Source organism: Stegostoma tigrinum, chromosome 20 (assembly GCF_030684315.1).
Source record: "Stegostoma tigrinum isolate sSteTig4 chromosome 20, sSteTig4.hap1, whole genome shotgun sequence".
Classification (NCBI taxonomy): Eukaryota; Metazoa; Chordata; class Chondrichthyes; order Orectolobiformes; family Stegostomatidae; genus Stegostoma; species Stegostoma tigrinum.
In genome coordinates this window covers 56676157-56695282 of record NC_081373.1, presented here as the reverse complement: position 1 = coordinate 56695282, position 19126 = coordinate 56676157, and the positions used below count along the sequence as shown (strand labels likewise).

Below are 19126 nucleotides of genomic sequence, written 5' to 3'. Positions count from 1 at the left end.
AAGCCCACCACACTCTGTCTGAAGAAATGTCGTCTCATTTCCGTTTTAAATTTAGCCCCTCTAATTTCAAGGCTTTGCCCATGGGTCCCAGTCTCCCCGCCTAACGGAAACAACTTCCTGGCGTCCACCCCTTCTAAACCATACATTATCTTGTAAGTTTCTATTAGATCTCCGCTCAACCTTCTAAACGCTAATGAGTACAATCCCAGGATCCTTAGCCGTTCATCATACATTAAGCCTACCATTCCAGGGATCATCCGTGTGAATCTCTGCTGGACACGCTTCAGGGTTAGTATGTCCTTCCTGAGGTGTGGAGCCCAAAATTGGACACAGTATTCTAAATGGGGCCTAACTAGAGCTTTATAGAGCCTCAGAAGCACATCGCTGCTTTTATATTCCAACCCTCTTGAGATAAACAACGACATTACATTCGCTTTCTTAATTACGGACTCTACCTGCAAGTTAACCTTTAAAGAATCTTGGACCAACACTCCCAGATCCCTTTGTACTTCTGCTTTATGAATTTTCTCACCATTTAGAAAATAGTCCATGCCTGTATTATTTTTTTCCAAGTGCAAAACCTCACATTTATTCACATTGAATTTCATTAGCCATTTCCTGGACCACACTCCTAAACTGTCTAAATCTTTCTGCAGCTTCCCCACCTCCTCAGTACTATCTGCCTGTCCACCTATCTTTGTATCATGGGCACACTTCGCCAGAATGCCCCCAGTCCCTTCATCCAGATCATTAATATATAAGGTGAACAGGTGCGGCCCCAACACTGAACCCTGCGGGACACCACTCGTCACTGGTTGCCATTCCGAAAAAGAGCGTTTTATCCCAACTCTCTGCCTTCTGTCAGGCAGCCAATCCTCAATCCAAGCCAGTAGCTCACTGCGAACACCATGGGCCCTCACCTTGCTCAGCAGCCTCCCGTGAGGCACCGTATCAAAAGCCTTTTGGAAGTCTAGATAGATAACATCTACTGGGTTTCCCTGGTCTAACTGCTTGTTACCTCTTCAAAGAATTCCAACAGGTTTGTCAGGCATGCCCTCCCCTTATTAAATCCATGCTGACTTGTTCTAATCTGACCCTGCACTTCCAGGAATTTAGAAATCTCATCCTTGACAATGGATTCTAGAATTTTACCAACTACCCCGGTTCGGCTAATCGGCCTCTAATTTTCCATCTTTTGCCTTGATCCTTTCTTAAACAAGGGGGTTCCAACAGCAATTTTCCAATCGTCTGGGACTTGCCCTGACTCCAGTGACTTTTGAAAGCGTCTTTGTATCTGATCTTTGTATCATCTGCAAACCTACTAGCCTAGCCGTCCAAATTTTCAACTAAGTCATTTATACATATCACAAACAGCAGAGATCCCCATCTGGATTCTTGTGGAGCACCAATAGTCATGGACCTACAGCCTGAAAAACACTTGTCCACCACTACCCTCTGCTTTCAATGGGAAAGCCAATTCTGAATCCAAGCAGCCGTCACCATGCTTCCAATGCACCTTAATCTTCTAGATGAGCCTACATGAAGGACCGTGTTGAAAACTTTACTAAAATCAATATACACAACATCCGCTGTTCCACTTTCATCAATCTTCTTTGTCACCACCTCAAAAAATTCAATTAAGTTAGTGAGATATGACCTGCCCTACAGAATGGCATGCTGACTGTCCCTAATTAGGCCATGCATTTCCAAATGCGACAAATCCTATCCCTAAGAATTCTCTCCAGTAGCTTCCCAACCACTGAAGTGAGACTCAACAGTCTATGGTTTCCTGGACTTATTCCTATTTTCTTTCTTGAACAGCGAACTCGTGCCTTATAAATGGGAACATGCTTTGGGGAGTTAGGAAGCGAATTACTTGTTGCAGTATTCCTAGCCTCTGACCTGCTGTTGTAGCTTCTGAATTTGTATGGTGAGTCCAGCTGAGTTTCTGGCCAATGAATGAACAAGCTGAATTCTAGAAGATGAAAGTGACTGACCTTGGCATCAAGGTGTCCTAGCAAGCCAATGGGAAATCGTGGGAAAGCGTTCTCCTATTTGGAGTCATAGCTTACATGAAAATGGTTGCTGCCCTGGATGACTCGCTGGAGTGACCCAGAGCTTGGGAAGCCCTGATCTACAAGGGAATAGTAAGGAATAATTTTCAGCTGCATGACTGAGTTCAGCTCCAGCAATATAGTGAATTCAACACCATCCAAGACAAAAAGCAGCTGTTTGATCAACTGTGCAATCCATCCAATTTTTACATTTACTCCCTATACCACTATTACATGATGGTAACCTATACCATTTAAAAGATACACTCCAGACATCACCAAGTCTTGTTGACAGTTCTATCTAAACCTATGACCGGTATCTCTCAGAAGAATAAGAATAGCAGACTTGTTGGAGCACCACAACTTGTAAAATTCTCTGCAAGCCAAAAACAATCCTCAGTTGCAGCTATGTTGCTATTTCTTCACCATCGTGTCAAAATTGTGGAACTCCCTTGCTATTAGCAATGTAAATGTGCCTATAACCTAGGGACTGTAGTAGTTCCAAAAGTGGCTTCCTGCCATCTTTTGAAAAGCAGTTTGAGATGGGCAGTCAATGCTGTTCTTGCCAATGATGCTTACATCTGATGAATTAATTTAAAATAGTTTTATGGATAATGACTTGCACTCTTCAATTATTTGTTTAGAGTTCCATAAATGGAGAAGTTCCATGCTCTTGCCACCTTGTGCTTTAAATATACCAGAGTCAGAATGTAATATCACATTGGTAATACCACATTGATAATATTGCATTGAAAAGAACTCTTCGTTGTTACGTAGGAACCTCTCAAGGCTGCCACTAGAAACTATCTTCAGACTTGATCATGAAGAGGGAGTTGGAAATGTGAACATTCATTTAGGGAATCTTTCGAAGTTGATGGAAAAATCTGTAATCAGGTAACTGTGGGTGGATAAAACTGACTACCTTGTACTTTTTTTAAAATTTTCATGGTTAGCCAGGTAGGGCAATACCAGTTTCCTAGGTAATGGAGCATATTATCATCATGACCATCAAACTGGACTAGCAGGCATTAAATAATATACAACTCAATTTTTTTTTAAAACTGTGATCTGGACTCGGGTATGTTGGTTATAGTGTCAAAGTTCGCAGATTTTATGAAACTCAAATACAGTGAATATTGTGGGAAGTGATAGATGTCAGGAAATTATAAGTGAGGTAGAAGAATGATGGGAGGCAATATGCTTCAATTTTTAAAGGTGTGCAGCAAAAAAATCAGACCCATATGTATGACCCATACGTCTTTCAATATAGCAAAGTTAAAAGGCTGCCTTTTTTAAAAACAAAACTCCTATTGTTCCCTCGCTTTATCAATGAAGCATAAATATTTGACAGTTATGCTTCCAGGATACCTGAGATTTTTAAAAATGGGCAAATGGAAAAGACTTTTGGAGTGATGTGGCTTAGCCCTGATAATGAAGTTTGACATATTAAAGGCATAGAAGTACAAAACTTGAGTACTGCTTAAAACATTCTCATTTACTCAAAGCTTTTTGTCTTGCACTCAGAATTCACAAGAATACTGATTTAAGGGGAAAACCAACATTCTCAATCAATGAATGGGGAGAACTGGTTAGTTGACAACGGGTGCTGACTGAGGGCAATGCCATTGAGAATGCACCAGTTAATAACTGACAGTTAACTAGGCAGGTTGTCTCCAGTCAGGGTATTGCCTAAGAAATTAACCAGTGAATAGTGTCACCTATTTTGTTGAGTTGAAATAGGCACGGGACGTGTACGCGTTCTTCCTGTCTGCAAGGACAGGGCCATGCATATTAATAACTGGAAACTACATATTAGATATGCCACATTTTTAGTCCAGCAGATAATCCTGTATTTGATGTCTTCACACCTAGCATATATTGTCGAAATGTAGAATTATGTCTAAATTTGGAAATTTGAGTTTGGCAAGTGTGGCTGGCTGGGTACCTTGTTGTGAACAGCTGAAGGAATGTGCTGTTTGAATGATCTGCCACTTGAGGTTGGTTGGCTTGCCGAGCTGGTTCATTGTTGTTCAGCAGTCGTTTCATTACCCTGCTGCGTTTTGTGTTTTCCCGCCTGGTTTTTAAACTCTGGAGTCTAAGTGAGGACAGCTGGATGTCCTCCCTCCCGGTTTTCCTTTGCTATGGGCAACATACATGTTGCCTGTTTATACAACAGACTGCAGCAGCATAGAGCTATGCCAAGAAGGAAACGAATACCTCTTCCAGGTATTCAAGGTCAATGGATATCCAAAAATCTGGGTCAGAAGATGCCTATTACACGAACAACACCAGCAAGATACTACATGTCCAGACTCACTCATCACGCTACCTTACATCACTCACAGATTGGAACTAACCACAAGACTCCTACGACTGCTGGGTATCAGAGTGGCATACAAACCCACATCAACCCTATGACAACTGCTCACTCAAACCAAAGATCAACCCACTATGGATAGGACCAATGTCATATACAAGGTTCCCTGCAGAGACTGTGACAAATGTTACATTGGACAAACAGGAAGGAAATTAACAACAATTTCACTGATACCAATTGGCTACAAAAACACATGACCAATACTCACTCATCTCTATCCACATGGATAAGGAGAACCATCAATTCGATTGGGACAACACCAAAATCCTGGAACAAGCAAAGCAGAGGCAGGCACGGGAGTTCCTAGAAGAAAGCCATCAACAAACACGTAGAACTCGACCCCATGTATACTCCATTATGAAGGAAGACCAAAAGTGAGGTAATCCATTTGAGCGGACTCCAGAGTTTAAAAACCAGGTGGGAGAACACAATGGCGCTTCATCAGAGGCTGCACTGATGATGTTACCCAGCAGGGTAATGAAACGTCTGTGGAACAGCAACGAACCAGTTCAGCAGGCGAGCCAATGTCCTCAACTTGGGCTACAAATCTCCAAAACCTTAGAGATCTACCAGTCTTTGAAATCTAAGGCCTATATACTTGATATCTCTCTGACATTGAAATTTATATACCACATTACTCAGATAAAACTGGTAGAAATAGTTATAGGCCAACAATAGCTATTGTGTATTCTTTAAAAAAAAATACAAAGACACTCCAGGTAACAACTGGCAGGTCCATTTAAAGTTAATGGCAGATATTAGTTCAAAAACAACAATCGGGAAAAAAAACTCAACAGTTGAAGAAGTTTGAGTACATTAAGGAATGCAGCACAAATTTGTGAATAATTGTGATTGACAAATTCAGTTTTTTTGATGAAGTGATAGAATAGATGGATAGTGGATGTTAGTGTTTGAAAAGTACTACATAAAAGGCTGTTAGCATTTCCAAACAGCTCGTGTGTGGGTGGAAGAGAGGGAAGGTGTGAGAGTGAGAGCATCTGTCTGGGTGGATGGGTTGGAGAACATGTGATGTTGGGATTAAAGGATATGTAACTCAGAGGGAAATGTGTGAATTCTTGAGGCTGGAGCACGCTGGCATCCTTTCCCTTCTCCTCCTCCCTCTCAAAAAAAAAGCAAACTGGGGAAGGAGGAAATTCCCTGCTAAAGGCAGTCTGCTTCTGAACCCCACTTAAATATGAATTCCGCCAAAGCTTAAAGAGTATGCCACTAGAAGTTAATCAGGGTCATTGTTGGTTAAACCTAGTTCCTCAACTTGGTCCTGGTTCCATCTCATTCTGAGGTGATCAGGACTCAGGACCTGGTTACTCTCTAGTTCTGCTTCCTAACCAAAAAGGCAAGAAACAAAAAGGTTTGTTTGTTTGGCACTTTTCATTGGCTATTTTTGTTTGTTGCTCATTTATTTTATTGATCTATTTAGAATTTTTTCCCTGAAATTCCTATTTACTGTTATGCCAAATCATAATTTCTGAAATATTCAAGCAGGCTCCCAGATGAGAGTAAACTTGACATGCTGCGTACCCCCTCCCCATGTAAAATGTTTGAAATCTCTATTCGATCCACTTGAACACTCCGAAGTCAGGTAAACACTGCGTAAAGAGCAAACGCAGGAAAAGTACAGGTCTTGTACTCAATTTAAAGCCTAGTGATACCTTGAGAATACCTTGTAGTGAAATCCTGATGCATACTTCTTTATTCATTTATTTTAACCAATATGCGATCAAAAGAATGAGATTTCTGCATTTTCTTAGTGATAAACTACGGAAGTTGATCATCGACCTCAGGCCTCCACAATTCATTCCTTTCCTGAGCACTGTACTCCCAGGGGAAGCAAAGGAAACGGTGGCCAATATTTTGCGAGGTATGCTGTATTTGCTATACTTTCTTCTGGTGTCTTTCAGCAATTCAGATTAATAAATCAGTTTTAACATACTGGAATAAATATGGCTGCCCTCTCTATCACCAGCTTTGTTTAGGGCCTTATACATGCCCACTCTCGTGCTTTTCCTTCCCTCTTTGCACACCCCGTCGCTCCTTCCTGTCCCTCCACCTTTCACCTACTTTTCCTCCAAATTTATGCTTCCCTTGCTTCTGCTTCCTCTTGTGCCTACACTCCCTCTGAACTCTCCAACTATTCTGTTTTGTCTCATCCTCTCCCATCATGCTCCCACACTCTCTACTTCAGCCACTGAAACTAAAGTTATTTTCTTCCATTTGAAGGCCTGAACAAACCTCAGAAACAAGCAGTGAAGCGGGTACTACTTTCCAAGGACTACACACTTATCATGGGCATGCCCGGAACAGGCAAAACTACCACTATCTGTACTCTGGTAAGGGAAAGTGTCCAAGATTGGAGCACATGGTATTATAGGAAAATTGCCAGTGTTCTCTGTCTAGATTAAGGGGTTAGCTGTCTGCAGGGCAGGGCGCAGTCACTTGTGTCAGCCCTTGATCAGGCAAAGAAAGGAACAGTTGGGTATTTCAAGCTGCTGAATACATAAAACTTTGGTTTTATTATTTACAGTACAGTATCATGTTACTGTGGACATGAAAAGCTTATTTCGTTATTGGTTTTGAGGTATGTTGAGGTTATTTTGTCCTTTTTATTTTCAGGTGAGAATCCTTCATGCTTGTGGTTTCAGTGTCCTCCTAACAAGTTATACTCACTCAGCTGTTGATAACATTTTATTGAAATTGGCTCGTTTCAAGGTGGGCTTCCTGCGTTTGGGACGTTTCCAAAAGGTTCATCCAGACATTCGGAAGTTCACAGATGAGGACATTTGTAGAAGGAGATCCATCCAAACCATAACTGAGCTCGAAAGGCTGTATAAAAGCGAAGTAAGTAAGGCCTTGGTTTAGTTTGACTCTGCATCATGCTGCAATAATGGGTCCACAGTTTCTTGGTGTCCTCTTTTATTTCTCTCAGGTGGCCAGCTTTTTGTGAATATATTCTTTGACCTATCTAGCTGCAGAATACATCTTAGAGTAGTCTATTGGACAAGTCAGTGTACTCAATAAAATACAAAGGATATACGTATGAGGAGTAGGTACCCTGTTCACTTTTTACTTGTTGTTTCACCTCCTTAACTGGCCAAAGTGCAAGTGACATGTTACCAAGGTAACATTTGACTACGACATCAAGGAACCTTGGAGAACTACAGTTATTGGGAAGTAGGGACAAACTCCTTTTTGGAGTCGTGCCTAGCATAAAGGAAGATGATTGTGATTATTAGAGGCCAGATTACTACAGGAGCTCCTCTGGGTCATGTTCATAGCCCAACCATCTTTAGCTGCTACATCAATGACCTTCCTTCTGACATTGTGCCAATCACAACTTTCCCTGACGTTTAATGCATTGCAATTGCTGAATTCCCCACCTTTTTACACTCTAGGGGTTACTATTGACCTGAAATTTAATTCGACCAGCCTCATAAATATTGTGGTGTGAGAGGACGTCAGAGGCTGGGATTCACCTTCTGCCTTGCCCAAAACCTGTCCACCATCTAGAAGGTTCATGCCAGGAATGTGATGGAATACACTCCGCTTGTCAGACTACAACTCAAACAATGCCTGAGAGATTTGATGCTCTTCAACCTATTTGATTGATACCACATCCACTAGCTTCAGCACTCTCTCCCATCACTACCGACAGACCGTCACGACAGTATATGTATCTAAGAATGCATTGCAGTAACTTAACAAGGTAACACTGATAGCACCTTCCAAGCTAATGACTTGTAAAGCTTAGAAGATAAAGGGCAGCAGGTCATGGATCACCACTAAATCCTAAAATCTGCTTTCAAGTTATGCACCATCCTTAAAATATACCACTTGATAAACACTTGGTTTAGTTGCATTTTTTTCAAAGTTATTTTAACTTTTCTGATAGTTTATTTCTGATCCTTTTGAGGACGTAACAAACAGGATGGATAAAGGGAACCAGTTGATGTAGATTATTTGGATTTCCAAAGTTGGTTATTCCACAGGATAACACCTAATGGTGTTGGTTGTGATCGAGGGTTCTATTTTGGCAGGAAGAACAGAAATTAAGAATATTGTTTAAATGGAACCAGATTAAAGAACACTGCAGTACAGAGGGATCTGGATGTTGTATACACAAATGAAGATATAGGAACAGCAAGTAAGAAGTCAAATGGAAAAAAAAATAGAAATCACTGGAAAAGCTCAGCGGTTCTGGCAGCAACTGTGGAGAGATATCAGAGTTAATGTTTTGGGTCTGGAATGTTGTTTATTGCAATGGGATGGAGTTTACTACTGCCCAGGACAATTTTGAGACCATACCTGCTCTGGAGTACTGTGTACAGATTTGGTCATCTTGCACATAGAGGGATTTACTTGCATTGGAAGCAACTAAATCATTTCCCTGGCCCATCCCCTTCCTCATGACTTGTAGTCACCTTCACTTTCTCTCCCACCCCTCCATGACCTGTTAGTCACCTGTGCCCCCAAATTCCATGGCACCCATATTCTCCATGCTGCTCTTTGTCACTTGCCTTGCCCCCAGTACCCACAATCAAGTACTGTCACCCCACCTTAGATTCATAGAATCCCTGCAGTGTGGAAACAGGCCCTTCGGCCTAACAAGCCCACAACAAACCTCAGAGCATCCCACGCAGACTCTTCCCCCATAACCCACCTAATCTAGGACAATTTAGCATGGCCAATTCACCTAACCTGCACATCTTTGGACGGTGGGAGGAAACCAGAGCACCCTGAGGAAACCCACGCAGACCTCGGGGAGAATCTGCAAATTCCAGCATTGGGCAACTGTCTGGGTGGAATCGAACCCAGGTCCTTGGTGTGTAAGGCAGCAGTGCTAACCACTGAGCCACCGTGCCGACCTCTTATGGTCACCCAATCATCTTTCCTGACTCCAATTACCTACCTTAATTCTTGCAATCCTATGTACCAATAATACAATTTACAACTCTTCAACCTTCTGATTTTTCTCATTGTCTCAACTTGCCTAATGATTACTTTGATGTTTGACACTTCTTTCTGGGAATCTAATGCTTAGAATTACCAGAATGATTGATTTTAATCTGAAATGCTGTCATTTATATCATAACTGCTGTAAGTTAATTGTTATGGACCAGACCAAACCCCCCTAAAAACATATCTAGGCAATTGCCTAGACCCTAATTTTTGTCTTACTTAAAGGTAAATGTAAGGCACTGACTTCCGGATGTAATTCAATTAGTCAAGCTTTAAGTAAAACACGCTTTATGTTCTTACACCAAAGTTAAAATCCAAACCCAAAAAAAAGGCTTAGGTTTAACTTTCGAAATACCATAAGACACAGGAGCAGAAATTAGGCCGTTCAGCCTATCATGTCTGTTCCGCCATTCAATCGTGGCTGATAAGCTTCTCAACCCCAGCATCTCATATTTCGCCTGGGAACCCTGCAGCTCAAGGCTATCAGTGTGGACTTCACAAGCTTCAAAATCTCCCCTCCCCCGACCACATCCTAAAACCAGCCCAGCTAGTCCCTGCCTCCCTAACCATTCCTCCCACCTCCAGCCCCACCCCCATCTCCTACCCACTAACCTCATCCCGCCTCCTTGACCTGTCCGTCCTCCCTGGACTGACCTATCCCCTCCCTAACTTCCCATCTACGTTCACCTTCACTGGCTCTAACCCCACCTCTTTGACCTGTCTGTCTCCCCTCACCCTATCTTCTCCTCTATCCATCTTCTCTCTGCCTGCCCTTGTCTCCTTATTTATTTCAGAATCCCCTTCCCCTCCCCCATTTCTGAAAAAGGGTCTCAACCCAAAATGTCAGCTTTCCTGCTCCTCTGATGCTGCTTGACCTGCTGTGTTCATCGAGCTTCACACCGTGTTATCTCAGATTCTCCAGCATCAGCAGTTCCTACTATCTCTGTACAGAAAGACTGCCCACAGACCAATCCTGAATTACAGGATTGTATATAGAAAGACTGCCCATAGACCAATCCTAAATTACAACAGTTACCACCCCAGTGTCCACAAAGAGCTGTGTCAAGACTCCGTTTAACCAAGCAATAACTCACTGCAGCACTTTGGAACTGTGCAAAAATAAAGAGGAACACTTGTATAGAGTCCTTGCAAACAAGGGTCATCCTAACAGCTTTGTCTGCTGATGCCTGGCGAACAAATAACACCAAGAAGACACTGGTAACACCCAACACGCTGGCCACCCTATGCTATGTTAGAGAAACATGTGAACTAACTATAAGTCTCCTATGACCTCTTGGAATAAGGATAGCACACAAGCCAACAGCTGCACTTTGTCAGTTACTCTCAAAGGCAAAAGACCCCATACCCAGAATGAGCAGGATAAATGTGATATAGAAAATATCATGCAGCAACTGTAACACTACATAGGACAGGTGGGCAGGAAACTCCACTAGGATGCATGAACACCAACGGCACAGCCGACTCTCCCTCATTTCAATACACTCCGACACAGAGGATAGAGGTTTAACTGGGACAAAGTAACAGTGATAGGACAAGCAAGAATTAGACAAGGACAAGCAGTCCAGGAGGTCTGGTTTTCAACCACTAATGCAATTAACAAACTTTTTGGAATAAACCCAACTACATATCATTACAGTACGAAACCAGAAATGACTGCCCCCCATGACAGTCCACACCGTATAAATTCAGAGCAGGTAGAACAATGGCTATATGGGTGGAACTGAGAAATAACAAAGGGATAATCACAATATTGAGATTTATTATAGCACACCCCCGCCCCGCCATAGTCAATGGGAGATTAAGAAGCAAATATGTAAGGAGATCTCAGATATTTGTAAGAATAATACAGTTATGGTCTTAGGGGATTTTAACTTTCTGAACATTAACTGGGACTGTCATTGTGTTAAGGCCTTGGATGGGGATGAATTTGTTAAGTATGTAAAATAAAAGTTTCTTATTGAATATGTGGATGTACCTACTAGACAAGGAGCAAATGCTAGACCTTTAGAGACAGTAGGAACTGCAGATGCTGGAGAATCTGAGATAACAAGGTGTAGAGCTGGATGAACACAGCAAGCCAAAGCAGCATCTTAGGAGCAGGAAGGCGACGTTTCGGGCCTAGACCCTTCATCAGAATTGGGGGAGGGAAAGAGGATTCTCAGGGAAACCAAGCAGAGGCGTGGGGCCCGAAACATCAGCCTTCCTGCTCCTAAGATGCCGCTTGGCCTGCTGTGTTTATCCAGCTGTACACGTTGCTGGACATTCTATTGGGAAATAAGGCAGGGCAAGTGACTGAGCTATCAGTGGAGGAGCACTCTGGGACAAGTGATCATAATTCTAGTTTTAAAATAGTTATGGAAAAGGATAGAACTGACCATAAAGTTATAAATTTAAGTAAGGTCAACTTTGGTATAAACAGGAACTTTCAAAACTTGATGGGGTGTGGTGGGATTTGCGAGTAAAGGTACAGTTGGGAAGTGGGAGGCCTTTGAAAATAAGATGGAATGTTCAAAGACAATATGTATCAGTTAGTGTGAAAGGCAAAGCTAGTAGGTGTAAGGAATGCTAGATGACTAAAGAAATTGAGGATCTGATTACGAAAAAGAAAGTGGTGTATTTCAGGTATACATGGGTAGGATCAAGTGAATCCCCAGAAGGGTAAAAGGACAGTAGGAGTATACTTAAAAGGGAAATGAAGAGGGCATAAAGAGACCACGAGATATCTTTGGCAAATAAGAGGCCAGGAGAATCCAAAGAGATTCGATAAGTGCATTAAAGGCAAAAGAGTAAATGGGGAGAGAATAGGGCTCCTTAAAGATTGAACAGAAACGAGCACCATGACACAGCACAGACTCGTCAAACAAAAATTCTACAGGACGTGCTGAGAGAATGCTAAAATAACAGCCTCATAAGCTAAGCACAAGATACAAAATGGTATTAGAAAGGAACTTTTGGAGCAGCATCGTAATTAGCCCTTCTGCCTCACAGCACCAGGGTCCCAGGTTCAATTCCAGCCTCGGGCGCCTGAATGTGTGGAGTTTGCACTTTCTCCTATGTCTGTGTGGCTTTCCTCCGGCTGTTCCAGTTTCCCCCCCGCAGCCCAAGAGATGTGCAGGCTAAGTGGATTGGCAGTGCTAATTTGCCTGTAGTGTTTAGGGATGTGTAGCTTAGGTGGGTAATGGGTGGGGGGGTGGGAAATGGTCTGACTGGGACGTTCTAAGGGTTGGTGTGAACTTGTTGGGCCGAAGGGCCTGATAAATCAAAGAGGCTGTCTGTGTGTGGAAACACAGGAGATGGGTGAGACACTAAACAAAAACTTTGTCATATTTGCTATGGAGAAGGCCATGGAAGCTAGGGAACTTGGGTGGGGGGGTGGGGGGGGCGGAGGTGGTGCGGTTGGGAGGGAAACACTGATGTCTTGGAAAGAGTTCATATCGTAGAAAGAGGTGCTGAAAGTTTTAAAACACATGAAGAAAGATAAATCCCCAGGACATGATCAAGTGTTTCCCAGAACTTTGTGGGAAGCTAGGGAAGACATTGCTGAGATATTTATGTCATCAACAGCCATGGGTAAGATCCTAGAAGACTGGATGTTGGCTAATGTGCCATTGTTTAAGGCAGGCTGTAAAGGAAAAGCCAGGCAACTATATACTTGTGAACCTTATATCAATGATGGGTAAATTGTTAGTGGGAATTCTAAGGGACAGGATTTACATGCAATTGAAAAAACAAGGACTGGTTAGGGCTAGTCAACATAGCTTTTTGCTTGGGAAATCGTGTCTCACTAACTAGTTTGAGTTTTTTGAAGAGGTGACAAAGAAGGTTGATGAAAGCAGAGTGGAAGACATTGCCTATATGGACTTTAGAAAAGTGTTTGAAGGTTCTGCATGGTGAACTGGTTAGCAGAGTGGAATCACATTGGATCCAGAGGGAGCTAGCCAATTGGATACAAAATTGACTTGAAGGAAGGAGACAGAGGTGGTGGTGGAGGGTTGCTTTTTGGACTGGAGGCCTGTGACCAGCAGTGGGTGACAAGGATTGGTGCTGGGTCCACTGCATTTTGTCATTGATATAAATGATTTAGATGTGAATATAGGAAGTATGATTAGTTAGTTTGCAGGTGATACCCAAATAGATATGTAATGTGTAATGCAAAGAAGATTATCTCAGAGTGCAATGAGACATTGATCAAATAGGCCAGTAGGCCAAGGAGTGGCAGACGGAATTCAATTTAGATAAATGTGAGGTGTTGCATTTTGGTACAGCAAACCTGGGCAGGATTTGTACTGTTAGTGGTATGGTCCTAGGGAGTGTTGATAGAACACAGAATATACAACAGTATAGGCCCTTCAGTCCACGATGTTGTGCTGAATTTTTACCATAAACCTTAGGTCTGTCTAACCTCCACTCCTACCTTATGCTATCATCCATTACTATATAATAGCCGCTTAAATACCCACAATGAGACCGACTCCACTACCCTCTCCGGCAATGCATTCCACGCCCATATTCACATTCCTTTATTCACATTTAAATTCCACCCCCCTACCACTCTGAGTAAAGAACGTACTTCTGACATCGGCCCTATATCTACCTCCACTCACTTTAAAACTATGCCCCCTTGTAATAGCTACCTCCACCCTAGGAATAAGCTCTGGCTGTCCACTCTATCTATACCTCTGATCATTTTGTACGCCTCTATCAAGTCACCGCTCATCCTTCATCATTCTAAAGAGAAAAGCCCTAGCTCTCTCGACCTTCCCTCCATTCCAGGCGACATCCTGGTAAATCGCCTCTGCACGTTTTCCAATACTTCCACATGTTTCTTGAGGCGACCAGAACTAGACATAATACCCCAGATGTGGCCAGACCAGCCTTTTGTACAGCTGGAGCATAATTTCACGGCTCTTGAATTCAATCCCTCTATTAATGAAAGCTAACACACCATACGCCTTCTTAACAACTCTATGCGCCTGGGTGGCAGCTTTCAGGGAACTGTGGACGTGAACCCTGCGATCCCTCTGCTCCGCCACACTGTCAAGAATCTTTCCATTAACCCTGTATTCTGCTTTCAAGTTTATCCTTCCAAAATGAATCACCTCACGCTTTCCATCTACCACTTCTCCGCCCAGCTCTGCATCCTATCAATGTCCCTATGTGACCCAGAATAGCCTCCGCACTATCCACAACTCGACTCACCTTCGTATCATGTGCGAACTTACTCATTCACCCTTCCACTCCTACATCCAAATCATTTACAAAATTGACAAATAGAAGAGGACCCAGAACAGATCCTTGTGGTATACCACTCGTAACTGAGCACCATGTTGAATATTTTCTGTCCACTGCCACCCTTTTCCTTCTAAGGGTCAGCCAGTTCTTAATCTAATCTGCCCCATTTCCCCCTATCCTATGCCTTACTTTCTGCATGACCCTACCATGGGCAACCTTATCAAATGCCTTACTTAAATCCACGTATACCACATGCACTGCTCTACCTTCATCACCTCTTCAAAGAATTCAGTAAGGTTTGTGAGGCATGATCTACCCCTCACAAATACGAGTGTTGCTGAATAAAGAGGCCTAGAAGTGCAGGAACAAAGCTCCTTGAAGGCAGTGTTGCAGTTAGATGGACTGGTGAAGAAGGTATTTGGCACACTTGCCTTCAGAATATTGAGAGTATGCATTTGGATGTCATGTTGCGGCTGTACAGGACTTTGCTGAGACCATTATTATTGCTTACAATTCTGTCACCCTTTTATAGGAAGGCTGTTGTTAAACTTGAGAGGGTGCAGAAAAGATTTACAAGGATGTTGCCAGGACCAAAGAGTTTGAGTTATAGGGAGAGGCTAAATAGGCTGCAGGGTAATCTTATAGACATTTATAAAAATCATGAGGAACACTGTCTTTTTCCTAGGATGGGAGAGTCCAAAAGTAGAGATCGTAGGTTTAAGGTGAGAGGGTAAGATTTAAAATGGATCTGAGGGGTAACTTATTAATACATAGGATGGTGCAATTATGGAATGAGCTACCAGAGGAAGTGGTGGTAGTACATGCAATTACAACATTTAAACGGCATCTGGATTGGTATATGAATAGGAAGGGTTTAGAGGGATATGGGTCAAATGCTGGAAAATGGGACTGGGTCAGATTGGGATCTGTGGTCGGATGGGTTAGTAGACCAAAGGCTGTGTTTCTATGCTGTACAACTCTGTAAGCCTGTCTTAACCCACTATGATCAATGATACAGATGGTTTTAATGGTATGTCATTGTGTTTCAGCTGGTGGTTGCAACAACATGTATGGGAATGAAACACCCAATATTCAGTCAAAGAAGGTTTGACTTCTGTATTGTGGATGAGGCATCCCAGATCAACCAGCTGATCTGCCTGGGCCCTTTATTTGCTGCTGATCGGTTTGTATTGGTGGGAGATCATCAACAGCTACCTCCCATTGTTCAGAGCTCAGATGCCAGGTACAAATTTCAATTTTGTTTCATCTGACCCACATTTGAAAGGCAGCTTGTCTGCAATGAATTGTATTCAGCAGAGAAACCATCCTCATAGAACGTGCACAAAGTAAACTTGTTGCACTTGAACTGAAAACCAAAGGACTTTGGATGCTTGAAATCAGAAAGAAAAACAAATTGCCAGGAAAGTGCAGCAAGTCTGGTAGCATCTGTGGATGGAGAGAAAGCAGAGGTAACATTTTCAGTACAGTGACCCTTCTTCAGAACTGATTGTAGCTTCGAAAAGGTTAATATATATCCTGAAGATGGGGAAGGCGTAGGAGTAAATGATAGGTGAAAATGGAGCCCAGAGAAAGAGAATAACAGTTGGACAGACATGGTAATGGGTGAAGGTCGTCCTAGGAGAATCAAGAGCTGCTATGGGGACTGTTGGTAGCTGGCAATGGGTTGGTTGTGGTAGTAGCCTATGAGATGACAAAGCCTGGTGTGAGGGGGTTGGCTGAAAGACATGAGAGAAAGTGCTCAGGCTCTAAAATTATTGAAATCTATACTGAGTCCTCAGTACGACTTCAGGGTCCCCATGTGGAAAATGAGATGCAGTTCTTCAGCCTCCGCTGTGCTTCTTTGGAGTACTGCAGCAAGCCTGACACAAATGTTGGCCAAGGAACACTGGTGTGTGTTGAAGTGGCAGACAGATATGTGTGTTATGTAAAGGGGTCACCCAGTCTGCATTTCATTGCCTCAAAGTAGAGCAGACCAGATTGTGAGCAGTGAATATTGTAGACTAGATTGAGTGAAGTGCAGGTAAATTGCTGCTTCACCTGTAAGATGTGTCTGGGGCCTTGGTGAAGGAGGAGGTAAATAGAGGGTGTTATACCTTCTGTGATGGCTTGAGGTGTGGGAAGGTGTTGGGAGTGGACCAGGATATCCAAAAGGGAACAGTCCCAGCAGAAGGCTGACAAGGGACTGGACGGGAATATATCTGGCCATTGCCTCTCGTTGGAGGTGGCAGAAATGGTGGCTAACAATCCTTTGGAAGTGGATGGTGGTGGTGCGGTAAGTGAGGACCGGGGTCCCTGTCGCTGTTATGGGAAGAGAAGAGGTGAGGGCCAAAGTTTGGGAGTTGGGTTAGACGTAGCTGAAGGCTACGTCAACCACGCTTGTCAGCTATTAATTATCCTCACTGGCAGCTCTTGATGCTTCCAAGCTGACTGCTACCCGTTCCATTGCTTGCCCGACTCTTGTTTTTACCCTCTGGTCTCCATCTATGTCCATCGTTTATTGCCACCCAATTTTCAACATGCATACCAACCTTTTCCTAGCTACGGCCAATTCTTATGAAGCGTCACTATACCTGAAATGTTAACTTCATTTTCTCTCCACAGACGCTGTCAGACCTGCTGAGATTTTCCAGTAACTTCTGTTGTTGTGCCTGAAATAGGCTAAGGCCAGTGTTGTCATGGAGTGGTTAAGCAGTATTGTGGGGGACAGTTATGCTAATTTGTGAATTGAAGGAACTAGGGAGTTAGGGAGTGGATTTGTAGAGGGCTAGGAAGACAAACAGTATGAGAAGAAAGAATTGTCCTGAAAGAAGAGTCCAGACATCAGTAAAATGCAAAGTACACTGAAGGGTTTGTAATGAATACATGGAACATGGGAAATAAAGTTGTAGAGCTGATCAGCATACTTTCCATGCGGCGTTTTGATATTGCGATAAGTGGAAAACTTGCAATTTGTGCCAGTAGTGTTCAGGAAGAAATTAAAGATTGCGATATTGGTTAAAAATAAATCTTAATGAAGAAGGATGAAAGGTACTCCTACTTAATGTCCTGGCAATAATGATCTTGATTGTTCTAATGCAGACTTTGATTAATATTTAATACCGTTTTGTGATTGCTTGTAATCTGTAGGCCACATCTTGGCAGAGGAGCAAATTTCAGAAAAAGTAAGAACATTCTGTTGATAGTTGGGGACTTAGTTATTGTAACATTGATGGGAGAAAACCATGCAAACGGCAAGGAAGTAGAAGAACTGGATGTGAGTTTGCTCGTTGAGCTGGAACGTTAGTTTTCCGACGTTTCGTCACCATTCTAGGTAACATCATCAGCGAGCCTCCGGTGAAGCGCTGGTGTTATGTCCGGCTTTCTGTTTATCTGTTTAGGTTTCCTTGGGTTGGTGATGTCATTTCCTGTCCTTTTTCTGAAGATAAAGAACAGGAAATGACATCACCAACACAGGAAATGACATCACCAACCCAAGGAAACCTAAACAGATAAAATAGAAAGCCGGACATAACACCAGCACTTCATCGGAGGCTCACTGATGATGTTACCTAGTATGGTGACGAAACGTGTGAAAACTAACCTTGCAGCTCAACGAGCAAACTCACATCCAGAACCTCAACCTGAGCTACAAATCTTCTCAAAACTCGCTAGTAGAAGAACTCTTGAAATTGCATAATTAAAAATGTCATTAACAACAACAAAAAGAAAATTGCTGGAAAAGCTCAGCAGTTCTGGTAACATCTGTGGAGAAAAATCAGAGTTAACATTTTGGGTTGAGTGACCCTTCCTCAACTTTCATTACTTGTTTAGTTTCCAGCTCAGTGAAGTTAAAAATGATGCTGGATCTAATTCTGGTGAATGGAATTTATGGAGCATGCTTCAATGAGGAGGCATTGGGGAACAGATCATTCTAGCATCACATGTACTAGTGGAAAAGGAGCAATCAAAGTGTGAAGATATTTAAGTGGCTGAGGGGCTAATTTCAGAAAGTTGAGAGGATTTGATACAAGTGAGTTAGGAACAAAGATTACCAGGTAAAACAGTAAATGAGATTATTGGAGGCTATCAAAGAAGAATAGTTCAGTTACATAGGACACTCATTCCTATGAGGGCATAGGAAAGGAAGTGGACCTAAGGTTGAATCTTTCTTGAAGACTAAACTTGCAAAATTTAAACAAGGCAACATGAGTGTTTTTGATTTTAGATTTATAGTACAATAGGGAGCAAATGCAAGCACCAAAGTATCAAAGCTAAATTGAGAGGAGAACTGAAATCAGGAACGAGAGAAACAGAGTAAAAATTTACAAGTGGCGTAAAAAGGTGCACCGTCATCTTTACAAACATACAAACAGTGAACAGTGCAAAGGACAACTGGTTCATAAAGGGTAAAGGTGATTTTGTGGAGACGAAGCTACAACTGAGGTACTAAGTGAATACTTTTCCATTT

The 19126-nt window shown here is 42.5% G+C and overlaps 1 protein-coding gene across 3 annotated transcripts in view; it reads left to right on the top strand.

The window, feature by feature from the left end:
• Positions 1-19126, top strand: part of dna2 (DNA replication helicase/nuclease 2) — an 89340-nt gene that overhangs the window by 56142 nt on the left and 14072 nt on the right. For 2 of the 3 annotated variants that reach the window (XM_048551337.2, XM_059653195.1), the window contains exons 12-16: positions 2832-2948; positions 6201-6310; positions 6670-6779; positions 7063-7287; positions 15708-15901. In XM_048551337.2, coding sequence (XP_048407294.2) covers positions 2832-2948; positions 6201-6310; positions 6670-6779; positions 7063-7287; positions 15708-15901 — 756 coding nt within the window. The remainder of the gene's footprint in view (positions 1-2831; positions 2949-6200; positions 6311-6669; positions 6780-7062; positions 7288-15707; positions 15902-19126) is intronic. The other variant, XM_059653196.1, reaches the window with a different exon arrangement.